The sequence below is a fragment of the Pseudopipra pipra genome, chromosome 2 (genome assembly GCF_036250125.1).
Source record: "Pseudopipra pipra isolate bDixPip1 chromosome 2, bDixPip1.hap1, whole genome shotgun sequence".
In the NCBI taxonomy this organism is placed as follows: domain Eukaryota; kingdom Metazoa; phylum Chordata; class Aves; order Passeriformes; family Pipridae; genus Pseudopipra; species Pseudopipra pipra.
The window spans coordinates 95,191,021-95,206,801 of record NC_087550.1 but is presented as its reverse complement, the minus strand read 5'-3'; the positions used below and the strand labels follow the sequence as shown (position 1 = coordinate 95,206,801).

Sequence of the window (15,781 nt, the reverse complement as noted above, 5' to 3'; positions counted from 1 at the left end):
GCTCAAAAGGTGAATCAAACGACCCAACGCATGGTGTGGCAAGTAGAGCATAATTCAGAAGGTATAAAAAATATCTTGACGAAAGTTGCACAAGTAGGTCAACATCACTGGTGGGACATTTTCACAGGGTACTCTCCAACAGCAACTCAAGTCTTTCACTACCTAGTACACCCCATATTGATTATAGCTATAGGCATGCTCTTGTTAACCCTCATGAACATATGCCTGTGGTGTAAGTTAAGGTCCATGGTCAAGAGAACCCAAATGATCTGGGCAATGATAAAAGCATATCAGCGACCTTTAGGATTAGAACTTGACGAAGGAATTCGTAAGTTCTAAGAAAAGGGGGGAAATGAAGCCAGGTAACACCTGAAAAGCGAACTTAAGCAATATAAAGAGTTAAGCACAAAATGTAGAAGCAAGCTTTAGCAAGGCACATAGAATTCAGCATTATGAAAGCGGAGACAATAAATTCACTGAGGTACAGGTCGCGCTGACACAGGAGAACATAAACATGAACAAAAAATGCTAGTACACACAAAAAGAGACATATGGGGAGGAAACCAAAGAGATAAAGAGAGGGACATGCCAAGAAATTAGGTATTGGTGCCAAATACCGAAACTCTCTGCCAAATTCATAAGGAAGCTACCCAAATTAGGGAAGGTTCAAAAGTTTAGGAGGATGATGATGAAAAGGACACGAGGTTCATGATGAAGGAAGACCGGAACTCCCACCGAAGTTCTCCCCAAATTAAGGACCACGCCTCTAACTCCGCCTCAACTCCACCTGTTATGAATATTAAAAATAGATGTTGCAATGTAATGAATATTCATAATATATGATGTAATTGCTTGGCAAAACGTGTATAAAAGTAGGATTGTGTGTTTCTCGAGTTGGAGCAGTTTGTCCAGGGCGACCTGGCTGCTCCCCGGCCGTGAAATAAATACCTCCTGCTTATAGACTGAAATTCTGTCTCTGAGCAGTTTCTCCGCGCCTTGTTTTGGGGCATAAAATTGGCATCACGTTGTAGAAGAATTTAATTGCTTTTAGGCTGGGGAAACTGATTCTAAATTCAAGTGCACCTTAGAAAATGTCCAACTGCATCCGTTTCCAAGGGCACCAGTACATCTGCTGATTAAATCTTCAGGACATGTATTACTGGGAAAGTCAGATTCTCTTCCAACAGGCGTGTCCCAGCAGGTGCTGCAGTTTATGGATGGGTTGCTAGAGCCACAAGCACCTGGTATGGCAGGTGCCCAGTTTGCCCCCTGCTGTATCAGCAAGAAGTGGTTGCGCTGAAGGCAAGAACTGATGCATGTTGGTTCATATCACAGCTCAGCTCTTTCAGGAACTGAATGTTCTGCATCACTCTGCTGTGCTGCATCCTGCTTTCATATGTGTTGGTAGTGTTCGCACATCCTTTTGCAACATCAGTACCCACTGGCACTTCAACTGTGCTAAAAAATGCTGGTTAAATGGGGTTGCTTAAAAAGGAGAAGTGTAGAATATTCTCTTCACAGGACAGGAAAGACTGCTTGCTTAGTACAGAGTACAAAGAGTTATTTAGGGAGAACACCATCCAGGAGGAGGTTTTTTTACAAAAATAACCATATGCTTCCAACTGTTCCAACTATTCAACAATAGGATATTTTGACAGCAGAGTAGCTGCTTCTGTAAATCTCCTAATTATGGATCAAAAATGCCACTGACACATGATGCATAACATGTACTGATATAAGCTCATGCAACAGTTCAGAACAGTGGAAAATTTTCTGATGGATTAACCTTTATACCAATAGGTTCTATGCCAGATTCAGTATCAGATGTATTCTGGGCTCCTTTTGAACCTACAGGCAATATAGAAAAAAACAGGAAAAAAACCCAACCAACCAACCAAACCAAAACATAAAGCTGGCCTATACTTTGTGTCATCTGCTCTAGCTGATTTGACAGCTGTGCTGTCATTTGTATCTACCTGATTCTGACAAAATTGATGCTTTTAGTAACCTCAAGGAACCAGAGCTGAGCACTGGCAGTGATGTTCACAGACCCACATTCTCAATGGCAGTGTTAATTCACCAGCTTTATCCACTGATATGAGGCTTGTTTGTAGTTGAGGTATCTGCTGACTGGGTCCTCCTGTGGTTGCAAAAAGTGCTTATGCACCTAAGCACACATTTTTTTCCCCCCCATCATTCTTCTTCTGCCCACCTGCTGGGGTAATTTATGTCATTATCACTGCAAGGGAAATCAACACTGTAAATCTGGTATTGGTCCACTAAAAGTGCACTTTGTGTTTCCTTGTGTGTACCACTTAAACCTCATTATCAGATAGAAAAGTGCAAATACTAAATAATTCTTCCTACACACATTCACATAAAAGGCCACCTTTATAAGAACTACCACCTTTACTAGAGCATTGCCAGACCTTCTGTACTAGGAGGAGTTTTTATTTTGAAATTATGTCTCCTCTATAGAGCTATTAGAATAGGATTATAAACGAGCATTGCCAAAATTTTAACCTATATTGTTTCCCATATTTGCATGACAGATCATGGACCGAACATTGGTAGAGAGCAGAATGATTGTGGGGAATTTTTGTTGTAATTGTGATGAAGGGATGAGGGTGGTGTGTGTGTAAATTATCCACCTTTGTTGTGTAGTGATGGTGTTATTTGGATATAGATGTGGGGAATTCTTTTGTTTATGTAAGTGATGTTTGTGAAGATTGTAGATTGTGTGATGAATGTGTATTTTAATGCTAATGATAATTTAATGCTAATGATAAAAGAAAACATCTTCTTACATTCTCTGCATAATGTAACTAAAAGTCAGAACCCGTCAAATATTCAGACTCCTCATTCTTAGTGATTTCAGCTGTATGAAGATACCTGAATACTTTAAAAAATACGACTCATAGACATATTTCAAGAGGGTTAAAATACAGTGTTGTAAAGGTTAGATTACTGCACTTTTCAGTAATCTGTTTTCATGTAGTTTTTGTTTAATCTGTTTTGTGCTATTACTTCTTATGTTGCTTCTGCGTTTCTCTTTCCTGAGTTAGCTGTTGCACTAGGTGTCTCTCTTTCTCTCTTCTAATCATTATTTTTAGGAAGGATCATAGAATTTCCTTTTGCTTCACAGTGTGCAAACCAGTACAACTTAAGGGCTGTACAGTTACTACTCCATGTACTTAGTTACTACTTAGTTACTGAGATGCTGAGTATACCTGTCATCCGTTCAGCTGCTAAGGGAATGAATGATGATAGTGGCAGTTAAGAGCTGATCTATTCCCTAGCAACAGGAGGGGAATTTAAAGCAGTCAGAGTTATCAGAGGTTCTCTTCAAATATTCCTTCTGAAGGGGAATCTCTGGTAGTGCAAGAATGGCAAAACTGGCAATCTGAAGTTTTACACATAGGACTAAAGTTGGGGCTGGGGGGAGTCTTAAGCAAAAGTTTAAGAAAGAAATACAGAATATTCTGTTGCTGGTACTGTTCTCTCCAAAGGCTGAGAAAAATCTGTAATAAACCTCTGCTTAGAAATGCAAAGCTAGATTTTAACTTCAAAAGTTTGATCATGCACCAGCCTTGTAAATGCAATATATGCTGTTTTTCCTCTCTGCAGGTATCTAAGCCAGACTGTACTGGAAGAGACGATGTCAACAGCCAACCCTCAAAACAGGGAGAAATTAATCCTACTAAAACAAGCTCTAGGTGCTCTGGGATTTAATAGCCTGGTGAGTTACACGAGTTTATGTTATTTGTGGCTAAAATCATCATACTAGTTAAAAACAGCCCATATGGATCTCTCCCTGATAACCTTTTGGAGGGAAAAGAAGTGCTTTTTTGGTTCTTTTTTTTTTTTTTCCCTGTTGTTTAAGAGCTTGAAACAATATACAGTACTAGCTCACTCCAGAGAAATTACTGTAATCACTTTTAATTAGACACAGAACCAGCAATGTAAATCTGTTTAATTCTTAAAGATTCACTACACAGCTGCAAGGTATAATACTCTGAACAATTAAATTACATAGATAAAAAGAAACAATCAAATCCCATGTGACAGACATCTCATAAAATCCACAGGCATTTTTTTCCTCTTCTTGATTATCTCCCTGTCTTTTTTAATTTTGTGAAACACACATATGCTAGCAGTACCTGAAAAGAAATAAAAAATTATTTAGTCAAAGAAAATTAGAGCTGGGTAACCTGAAAGAGCTGACTTAACTCCTCAAAAGCAACGAGAAGATAGGCCTTATGTTTGTCTTTTATCCTATAAAACAAATGAAGATAATTTGGAAAATTAATCAAGAAGAGGTTTTGGAGGACAGAAGTTAGAGGAAATGGAGGGATGAATATGAGAACTCATATAATTTGTGTAAATATGCAACCTAAAAAAGTGTAAACGATCTTTAAATCTCCTCTGTATTCAGGCAGTGTTAGAATAATTATTTAGGAGGCTAGAAATCTGTGGAACTCTGGAGTGCTGCACACTGATCTCCTGCATTGAAGATTAGAGCGGAATATGTAAAACACATTCCTAAAATTTCTACTCATTACTTCTGAGGTACATGGAAAGGTCTGTATGTATTATTCCTTGACTATCTAGCCACATTTAATGATAAATTATCTTTTTGAAGTCTTACATAAAGATTCCTTAGCAGTTTTTAATGGTATCTTCAAAAATATGTTAATTTTTATTAAAAACAATTGTTTTAAAGGTGAGGGAACACACATCTTAGAGCACACTGAGAAAGTGTTTGAGAATCTGGAATATGAAGTAAACCTGAGGGCTTACTGAAATCACCAGAATAAACAGCTATCCCAACCCTCTGCCGTTCAGTGTTGTTCAGTCATTCCCAAATCAGTTCTGAATGATCTAACTTACAAACAAGGAGTATGCTGTACTAGTGTGCCATTTCATCTTGCCGAAGATATCATCCCAAGGAGCAGGGTATAGCACCCTAGTTTAAATGCCATATTAACATGACAGTTCTGTTTTAGGAGTTATCTTGTTCAGACTTCACCTGTATGTACTGGGTCTTTTCGAATCTTCAGCTTTGGTACTGTGTAATAGAAAAATATACTGTTGCCCTATTAATATCTGTCTCATACAGTAAGAGATTGAAGTTCTTGTGTAAAAATGTATGAATAAAACTTGCTTAAACAGTGTTGGTGCTATAGTCTGTCCCAGAAAGACTTTTTTAGTGGCCTTTGATAGTTATTGGGGAAAGGAACAAGAAGAAAAGAAGAAGAAAACTTGGGAATAAAGAGGATGTATTGGTCAAATATTTCATTAGTAGTGTATTTTTTAATCTTTTCTGCAAATTGTGGTGAGAGTTCTCACCATCACTTCTTCAGTTTTGGTAGAATTGGGTTCCAAATACTATTTTTCAAAAATATTTTTAAAATTATCAATTAACTTTGCTGTGCATAATGGCATGTAATGTAGTGGATATCAGGTTTCTCATTTTACAATTGTAAAGAAGCACTTAAAAAAACCCTCCAAAAAACCTTAAAAAAACTTCCAAAAATGCACAATGCTTTCTATATCTTAACGTTTAAGGTTCATATATCATGGATCATATTTTTTCTTGGATTTAAAAATATTTTAAAAATAAACAACCAAACCAAAACAACCCAAGAAAGTTAGTTTTCCTCTTGCTGCAATAAAAATGAGGCCAGGAAAAATCTGCCCTTAAAGATAACTGCTTCATAATACTGGAGACATCAGAAAAGAGCATGTAGTCATGGAGGGAAAGTGTGAGGGCAAGGGAGGTTGCTTTTGTTTCTTTAAGACCTTAATTACAGCTTTTACTACCAAAAACCTGTTATAATTTAGAGCTAGACACTTTATTTGTGAATGCAGTTGCCTGAGGAAAAAACAAACCTTGCCGTTCCCAGATACAGAAATTGTCTCTTTGGAAATTCTCTATGGACGTGATATGTTTATTTCTTGCAGAACTAATGCATCTGTTAAAGATATTTAAGTGTCTGAATCACATTCTGAAAAACTTTCTTAACCTAGCAGTTTATGTGACTTACATTAAAACAAAAGGAATAAAAGGTAATTTTGTTGGTGTATGTCCTAAATAGGTTCCAGTTTGATTTCTAAATCCAGATTTCCTGTTAGTAATTCACACTGTTAGCAATTTTTAACTTAGGAAATGCCAGTGATACAATGTAGTAGAATTTGTGTTTTTATAAAGCATTGCCTTTCACTGATGTGCCCAACAGATCTCTTCTTTATCTTTAATTCTGCATAAAATATGTGCAGGAGGTGGAGAACCTGTTTGTAATTCTCTCAGCGATTCTGCATCTTGGAGACATTCGCTTTACGGCTCTGACAGACGCTGAGACAGCATTTGTGTCAGACCTGCAGCTACTGGAACAAGGTCAGTAGGACATGACCTTGGAGCATCGCCTGCTTGGTCCCACAGCAGGGCAGTTGCGCTGTTCCACCGACAGATGGAAACATAATTCCAGGGAGACAAAAAAAAATAAGTTACTGTGGCAAGATAGTATCCAATTGACTTGGATGTTTCATAAACTACAGATTTTTATGGGATGAAATAAAATGCCAGTGTCGGAAATTATCTAATTAAATGTCATTTTTAATGCTATCATTTGCCAAAAGAAATTGAACAGTGCACTTTGTACCATCTTCTTTTAAAGTGCTTTTGCACTGCTTGTCAACAGCTGAACAATTTGCTTTGAATTGAATTCCTTACATTCAAAGTCCATGTCTTAAAAGGGTCTCTTGTTTCCATGCTTTGAAGTTTGCACTCTTGATCACTTACAAATCTCCTCCAAGTGGCTTATGGATACAGAATGTCAGTAAGTAGCATACCTTAACTCTAGTAGGAGAGAAAGTCTGCCAAACCCTGGGGAATGTCCTGAATAATCTTAATGTAATGTAATGTAATATACAGAGATGTTCAAACTTCACAAAGTACTGATCATAGTAATCCGATTTTGTGTTCATTAATTTTGATTACTCCTATGACAGCACCCTTTTCTTTAGTGTGTGGATTCTTTCACTATTCAAAAATAGCATCTACAGAAGAAAATCTGTTATAAGAAAAGAAATATGCAGTATAGCCCAAATCAGTCCTTCTTTAAATTTTCTTTTCATTTCAGTGGCAGGAATGCTACAGGTTTCACCGGATGAGCTCGCTTCAGCCTTAACAACTGATGTTCAGTATTTTAAAGGTAATCTTTTCCAAGCTTAAATTCTCGTAGATCGGCCCTGATGGCATTCTGATTCATCTGATTTGAGAATTTTAAAAGCTGATGATTTTTTTTCTTATGTCTTGTATGACCTTGTAAATATTTTCTCTGAGGAATATGTAGGATTGTCTGCCATGCAGTAAATCAGACTGAGCCACCAAATTGTTGTAATATGGCAGCAAAGGAGTTTCACATTGTGATGCTGACAGGCTACTAACTTGATTGGTCTTACAGAAGTGTGTCAAGATAACAGATTAGATATTAATAGAGAATTTTAGTGAGAACTAAAGTCAACAGGAGTGCCTTGGAAAAAAAAACCTGAAAAAATATATTCAATAAAATTCTAGTTCTCTGTGGTACTCATACATATTTCTTTTGAAGAAAGTATAAAGGCACGTATTTCCAAACTGAAAATCTTTTGAGTGTTGACAGTCTTCTCATCTTGCACTGGAGGCTTCAGAAAAAAAACTAACACTGTGTAAATGTTTGGCAAAGGAGAAGTAACTGTAGCTAAATTTACTGTAACTAAAATTACTTAAGGCGAACTTCACAGCATGCTTTCATCTCCATTTTCTGCTTTCTCTCATAGGAGACATGATTGTACGGAGGCACACTATAGAGATTGCAGATTTTTATCGGGATCTCTTGGCAAAATCCCTATATGGTCGTCTATTTAGCTTTTTAGTCAACACAATCAACTGCTATCTTCAAAATCAAGATGACACTGACAGGTAGGAGTGCCATTATAAACTATTAGGTGTACCATTTTCTATTCAAATCCAGATCCATAAAAGAAACATAATTCCATTAAGTGGAGGAATTTAATGCATAGTGATAGAATTTTAAAGCATTTTATGAGAGTATGACCATGATCTTTAAGGCACCAACCATTCCTTCAAGTTGTTTCTTCTGTAACACATCTGTTTATTTATTTGCTTGTATAGGGTGACATGGTACTTTATGCAGTAATAAAGGTTGCTGGTTGAAATTAGTAGCCTTTTAAGAGTTGACAGTACAGAATGATAGTCTTTCCACATTCAAAACACTGCCTGGTGTTTTTTTACTGTGAAATATACTTGTTCTTTCTTCCCAAAACAGTGGCCTTAGCACAGGGTATTAAAAACAGAATTTTATTCAAATGCCTTCAAAAAAAATTTATAAATATCACTGAATTAAATGTTCTAAGAATGTTCTCTAGGTTATCATCTGCTAAGTTCAATGCTTTTGCTATCCAATGTGGTGTTTTGGAAAAATGAGTGCTAATTAACGTGCATCAGTGGAGCAGTCAAGAAACAAATTAAAGAAACAAGAAAAAAAAGGAAATCTCAGTAGAATCAATGTAACAAACTAAGACAGTAGACCTAATTAGATGATCATATGCATATGACTTAATCAAGGTTCAACATCTCGCACGCTCAGCTGATCTTTCTTATGAACGCAAAATTCAAGTGTCTTGGCATATTTTTAAATGGTAAATACACAAATGACAGATGCAGAACTTTCAAAAAAGAATGTTTCTTTTATATCTGCATTGGCTTAATAGGACCAATATTTATGAGGTTCTCTCTTTTAGAGTTTGAGGACTTCACAATCTTATTTTTATTCTTATTTGTAGACCAACTAGTGATAAATCACATTTCTCTTCTATGGATGTAGCTAATGGAAAAAGGTACCATGCCTGAGTAACTCGGAGCTTTCTGCACTTAAAAATGTTTTGTCATTATGTATCTCACCAGAGTGTCTAGCTTCCTGCTGGAGGCAAAAGAAAGGTTTGCCAGTAACACAGAATGATTTTACTTGTCTGTTTCTGACACCAAGCCAGAGCAACTTTCCAATCCATGTCCTAACTTGAAATAGTCTGTTTGTAATAGGGAAGGACAACAGCATGTGGTCACAATTCTTCCTCATTCATCCCTGGAACTTACGGAACATGAGCTTAGCTCGCTGAATGTCTGTGACAAGCAATCCATCTCAGGCATTGCTAACTACAGTGAGCTTTTTTGTAGTGGTTGTTGAGAAAGAAATTTAGAATCAGTATATTAAAAATCTATTAAAATTTTTCAATGTGTAATTTTGCCATTTGATCTCACAGTGTTTCAGAATAGGGTGTTGTATATCTCTGTCATTAATATAAACTTATAATTTCTAGATATCATAGGATCTTCAAATATTGAAAGTCAGAGTTGTTTGTATATTGTTTACCTTGTAGTCTCCTTTTAGTGCAATCAGTAGGTAGAAGAGGTAACTATTTCTACCTTAGGTAACTTGTAGACAATGTGATGCTGTAAGTCCTAGCTAAAACAGAACAGCTATTTAATGTTGTCAGGAATGAGAAATTTGCAAGTCTCCTCTGGCCACATAATATACCTATTCTTGAAAAGAGAGATTTCTTCATTTAGGCTGGTTATAGGAAGCTAACCAGCTCAGGATTAATTGGTAGTACTGACAAGACATATTAAATTTTAGCAGGTCAAAATCAGCCTCAGATCCCTTTCCAAACTTGAAGCTAACTAGCTTATTTTAAGTGAAAATTAAGTTGATCATCCTTCACTGATATTTCAACCTCAGTTGAGTTAGTTGAGTTAGCTTTTTTTTTGGTCCAGTCTAATCATATAGTTTACCCCAGAGTAGTAAATCAAGGCATAGCACAGTTCTAGATGCAAGTTGGATTACTGAACGAATCTGTGGTTTGTGATTCAGATTTACTTCATATACATCTGAGCAGCTGTATCAGTTAGCAGCAGCATATCTCCAGTTTGGTGAAGTTTTAATAAACCTCTGTGTAGAGATTCACCCAAGCCATTAACTTACGTGACTAAAGAAGTGTGATACATTTCAGGCTACGCTTCACTCCCCAGTTGGAAACTGACAGAGTTACTACTTATCAGACAGGATGAAACCTTGTTCAGAAACCTGAAATAAGGTTTCTAACTCAGTTCTCATTTTGTTGTGAGGCAGCTTAAATGTACTTCCACTCCACTTCAGTGAGAATTTATGAAGCAATAAAATTAGATTTATTGGCTTAGTAACTCTAAGAGAAACATTTGATCTTTGATTTTTGAGGAAACTAGTTATCCATGTTTAACTTTTATGGTGGAAATACTTGATTTTGTTCTTTAATATTGATTTAGATTTACTATGAAATAGCTTGTGACAGGTTTCAGACAAAATAAAAGCGATGATTATAATTAGATCTAAGGGAAGAGGAGATGATTCATGAAAAGCTGCAAAGACTGAGATGTAAAGGTATGAAGTATAGGACAGAAGTGTTGCCAGAATCCAGCGAATTCATTACTGTACAGTATCATTCAATAGGTATAAAGCAAGAATTTTGGTGATGTTGTTAAGTGAGATAATACACCTTTAGAAATGTTCTCTTCCATAAAAACTTACTTATAATTTTGTCTAGTTTTTACTAAATTGTAACCCTAGATGCTAGTTGCAAGGTCTGAGGTTTATTACTTTGTTCATCTTGATATTATTTTTAAAAAATTGACTGTGGAGAAACTATTTTGCCATAACTGGCCCCTGGAATGGGATTAGAAGGACACTATTAAAATTTCTCACAGGTGCTTATACTTATTTGGTTTTTAGTTATTTATATTTATCTTCACTCATCTATATGAAGATTCCCTTTTCTACTGATTTTATTGTTACCAAAATAGTCTGGGTGAGTTTCTTCCCAAGACTCTTAACTCTTCAAAGTTTACTTCCATTTCAAATAAATATGCTGATTTTCAGTTTTGTAGATAAGTGACTAGCACTCATGGCTGCCTAAATTTCAAGGTAATTGACTGCACATTGGCGAAGTTGGATCTAGTAATCCAAATAAGTAATGAAATAACTTAAGACAATGTTTTAAGTATTCCTGACTCATTCTGCAAGAGGACTTTTCATATATGGGGGTTTAAGAATGTCTGTGAACTCTTGTGAAATATTGTTTTTCTTTTCTGTGGGAAAGAGAGCTAATTAGATATATATATGCTTGAGAAAATCTTAATATTATGTTTCCTGCCTGCTAGTAAGTAGAAGTCATGTTGTTTTATCAGCTAGTTAGCAAAGAGTTTCTCTCTTTGTAGGTAAAAGCTGACAAAAAGCTGATAAAAAGCTGATAAATATTTTATAGATAAAAACTGGCTGAACAGCATGTCCCAGAGTGGACAGGGTCTAGTTGGAGGCCTGTTACTAGCGGTGTCCCTCAGGGTCCAATACTGCGCCCAGCATTGTTTAACCTATTCATCAGTGACCTGGATGAAGGGGCAGATGCCTCCTCAGCAAGGTCACTGATGACTTGAAGCTGGGAGGAGTGGCCAATACCCCAGAGGGCTGTGCAGCCCTTCAGAAGGACCTCGACAGTGGAGAGATGGGCAGAGAAGAATTGTCTGAAATTCAGCAAGTGCAAATGCAGGGCCCTACATCTGGGGAAGAACAACCTCCCTGTACAGGCTTGGGGCTGACCTGCTGGAAAGCAGTTCTGCAGAGAAGGACCTGGGTGTCCTGGTGGACAGCAAGCTGTCCGTGAGGCAGCACTGTGCCAAGAAGGCCAATGGTATTCTGGGGTGCTTTAGGAAGAGCACTGCCAGCAGGTTGAGGGAGATGATCCTGCCCCTCTATTCAGCCCTGATGAGGCCAATCTGGAGTGCTTTATTCAGTTCTGGGTTCCTCAGTACAAGAGAGACATGGAACTCCTGAAGTGGATCCAGCAGAGGGCAACAAAGATGATTAAGGGACTGGAGCATCTCTTATGAGGAAAGACTGAAGGGGCTGGGCCTGTTCAGTCTCAAGAAGAGACGACTGAGAGGGGACCTGATCAATGTTTATAATTATCTGAAGGGAGGGTGTCAAAAGGATGGAACCAGGCTCTTCTCGATGGTGCCAAGCGCTAGGACAAGGGGCAAGGAGCAGAAACTAATGCACAGAAAGTTCCATCTGAACATGAGAAACAACTTCTTTACTGTGTGGATGACTGAGCATTGGAACAGATTGCCTGGAGAGTTTGTGGAGTCTTCCTCACTGGAGATAATCAAGAACCGTCTGGACACAATCCTGTGCAATGTGCTCTAGGATAACCCTGCTTGAGCAGGGAGGTTGGACCAGATGACTCACTGTGGTCCCTTCCAACCTGACCCATTCTGTGATTTTTATGTGGCCTGAAGATGGGGCCAGTGCCAACATGCCTGCTGTGTTACAGACAAGCAAAGAAAGCTGGCATTCAGTTACTCTCTCTGTCTGTATCACCAGGTCAGCCATAGATTTCTGTTGCAAATAGAGCATATAAGTATTTCTAAATAGGTATTTTCTGAAAGCTTGTATATCCTGACTGTATACTCTTACAGCCAGCAAAATTCCAATATTGCCAAGAGTAGCAGTGGGAACACTTATTTGGGCAGAGGAAAGATCTCAGATGTCTCATTTACTTCATTCTTAGTACATAATCTGATTTATAGAATAAAATATTCTGGAATAGAAATCTTCTCAGCTTAAGAGAAAAAAAAGGAGCATAAACTAAACCATTTATGTATCTATTACTGAATGCAACAGAAGAGTGCTGGGCATGCAGGAAGGAGGGAAAACAACTTCCTTCTCAGAACATGAACTCACAGCATAATGAGAATTGTTTCTTTATGTAGAGGTAGGGAAATCTTTAAAACAGACAAACAATACAAAGCGTCAGATATAATTTGGTGCATAATATATTTTGAAATCTGCTTCAGTCTGGATAATTTCTAGTCTTTCATTAAACAAGATAATGTCATTTTTTAAAGCATAGAAAAAATTCTACTTGAAAGAGCTGGGAATAGTATGTGCTGCTGACGAGAAAGCTATGGATCTTGAGTCTATTAGCAAACATGCTTTTTCCTTCCTACCATACCTGTCAAGTCACTCAAAGAAATGTTTGTCAGATATGGAGCCAGTATTTCCTTCTGATGTGTCCAACCACTGTCTCTGTATGTACCACTCCCACCTGGGTAAGGTAATATCAAAAGAAAAATTACAGTTGTTGAGCAAGATACCTGAGACATTGCAATGACACCAAATTTCAAGAAAAATCTCAGAATATTGAAAAGGCTCTCAAAAGTTACAGAAATTAGTTTTGTTTAGTAATTGTTCATGATGAAGAACATATCCAACTGGGAGTATTCAGCTTGTTCCCTTCAAGAACTGTGTTTATGACAACAGGTGTAATCTGTCCCCCTGGGAAAACTGAGGGCTTCTTAGTTAGGATTCCAAGGGTCTAATTTGAAGGTTAGATTATATACGTCATCTAATCTTAGAAATATTTCCTCATAAATCAGTATCACTTCTAGTTTATCCAGATCAGACATAAGCCTACTGACTTCCTTCCTCGTTACTGGCAGAAGTCGGAGGAACAGCAAGAAACATTATCTTTTGGGCAGATGAAAAGGCACATCAGATCACCCTCCCGCAAGAGATTCACCTCACTGCTTTATGCAGGCAGATTGCAAAAAATAACCATGGGAATGAACCCTATGGATTTCGGAACTAAAAATCATCTGTGATGAAAAGAAAATTGATCAAATAACATTCTGTAGGTTTGTTTGAAGCAATGGGTTAGACATATTGTAAAGGGTGTTCTGTTCACTTTGCCAGGAAAGGCAAATGGTTCAAGAGCATCTCTTGATGAATGGCAAGAAGTCTACCAAGGCAGTAGATCATTAGACAGAATGTCTTCTGTATGTGTATTGTTTTTTTAGGAGCTGCCAAGAATTTCCATGTAGTTTCTTTATAATACAACTGTTAAGCGTACAAGATCAAAAAGATATTCTTAGTCTGTAAGGACATCTTTACAGAGATGTCATTCTGAGGAAAAAGAGGCAAAATTGGAGGCATTGAAAAATATTATCAGTTGAAATACTGTTTTGTAAGTAAGAAAACCAAAATGAGTTATAGAGAACATCCATGCTTGTTTTTAACTATTCAAACTTATGTACTGGTCTAAGAGATAACAAAGTTCTTCAAATGTTGGCAAATTCCTTTTTTTTAATTTTTATGCTAGGAAATATTGTCAAACTTGAAATCAAAGTCTCAGTCCCTACTAAAACTATAGTTATTTTATTTTTACATAGTAAATACTGAATATTTGAAATGTAATGAGGAAATGTGTCAGTGATGTTTAGTAACCATAAAATAATAAAAAATAAAAGAAGGGGATCTTTCAGAACAAAAAGTGGTTTTTTCTGATATTTGTTCTTTTAGAAACTGGTGACATGACCTTTCATTTGTAAACATGGGATCATTCATGCTTTATTTTGCCTTGAGAGTCTCTGCTATGATTAATTTAAGAAAAGTAATTTTGCTGGAATTAATATGATTGACAGCTAGCCAATAAAAACAGATATGAACCCTCCTTCTGAGAAGAAAAGTGATATAAAAAAGAGAAAAACAAGAAGAAATATTAAAAAACCCAAAGTAATTTGCAGCTACATATAAAACAATGCTTTTAATTTTGATGTTGTGCTGTGAGTTGTTATTTAGTTTTCAAAATTTGGGCAATAATTTAATACAGAAAATTACTATCATGGTTGGAGAGATTTTGCACATAAATACCACAATGTAATAGTAAAATGTCACTTTTGTAGAGGATATAGAGCCTTGTTCTGTTATATTTGCCCCGTAGGCAAGATATTAATTATGTAAAACCTCTAGCTCTTTTCATGTAGAGTATGCATCTCCTAAGAATACTAGACCAAGATTATCAAGGGGCATTTATAAAAACACTGGGATGAGATGATTTCCTGTCAACAAATGCATCTTCAGCAAGTCAAGATATTTCTTGCAAATATCACAGTTTTCATAAGGAATGTTATTTGAGGTAGGCAGTAGGCTGGCTGCTAAGAATTTTACCCAGAATTTTAGAAACTAGGACCAGGTTCATGTTTAGCCTGACTTGTAATAATTCATTAAGTCAGTTTGTATTGGTCTTTTCCTTATGCAAATGTTTATATATTCTTTGAGGGAAAGTAAAAGAGACTAATATGACAAAATAACAATCATGGACTCAACTGCCATATAAACAACCCAGCCTCAAATCTATTAACTGAATTAGACAGATAAAGGATAAGCGGTTCTTCTGTGTTAAGTAGTTCTTAAAAACTGCAAAATATAATGCAATATTTCAGCCATTGTACAATGTTACATAGGAGTTCCTATTTTGCCTTCCTGTAAGGAAGGCTATATCTAAATGGGAGGGGAAAAAAAAAAAAGGAAAACTTACGAAGTATTCCAAAATCTCGAACTGCTCTTTTTTTTTTTTTTTTTAATAAAACCTGTTTAGATAGCATAATAATTCTGGATTTTCAATATTAGTTTCTCTGAGGTAGTTTGTTTTTAAAACATCTGATTCTTTTTAGAAAGGGATAGGTTTTGTTTAAAACACATTGCAACAAGGAACATACACCTTATTCCAATCAGGAGCAGTTGTGAATGAGGCTTACATTTTAAAACACAATTTAAATTGGAGTCATTGCTAGAGATGGAGGTGGTGATATAGCTTTATGCTTTTTGTAGAAATTCCCTTGGAGGCTAAT

At 36.6% G+C, this 15,781-nt stretch overlaps 1 protein-coding gene across 5 annotated transcripts in view; it reads left to right on the top strand.

The window, feature by feature from the left end:
- MYO16 (myosin XVI) overlaps window positions 1-15,781 on the top strand; it is a 375,232-nt gene that overhangs the window by 237,089 nt on the left and 122,362 nt on the right. For all 5 annotated transcript variants that reach the window (XM_064646535.1, XM_064646539.1, XM_064646537.1 and 2 more), the window contains 4 exons: window positions 3,628-3,739; window positions 6,280-6,397; window positions 7,143-7,214; window positions 7,822-7,963. In XM_064646535.1, the coding sequence (XP_064502605.1) occupies window positions 3,628-3,739; window positions 6,280-6,397; window positions 7,143-7,214; window positions 7,822-7,963 (444 nt within the window). The remainder of the gene's footprint in view (window positions 1-3,627; window positions 3,740-6,279; window positions 6,398-7,142; window positions 7,215-7,821; window positions 7,964-15,781) is intronic.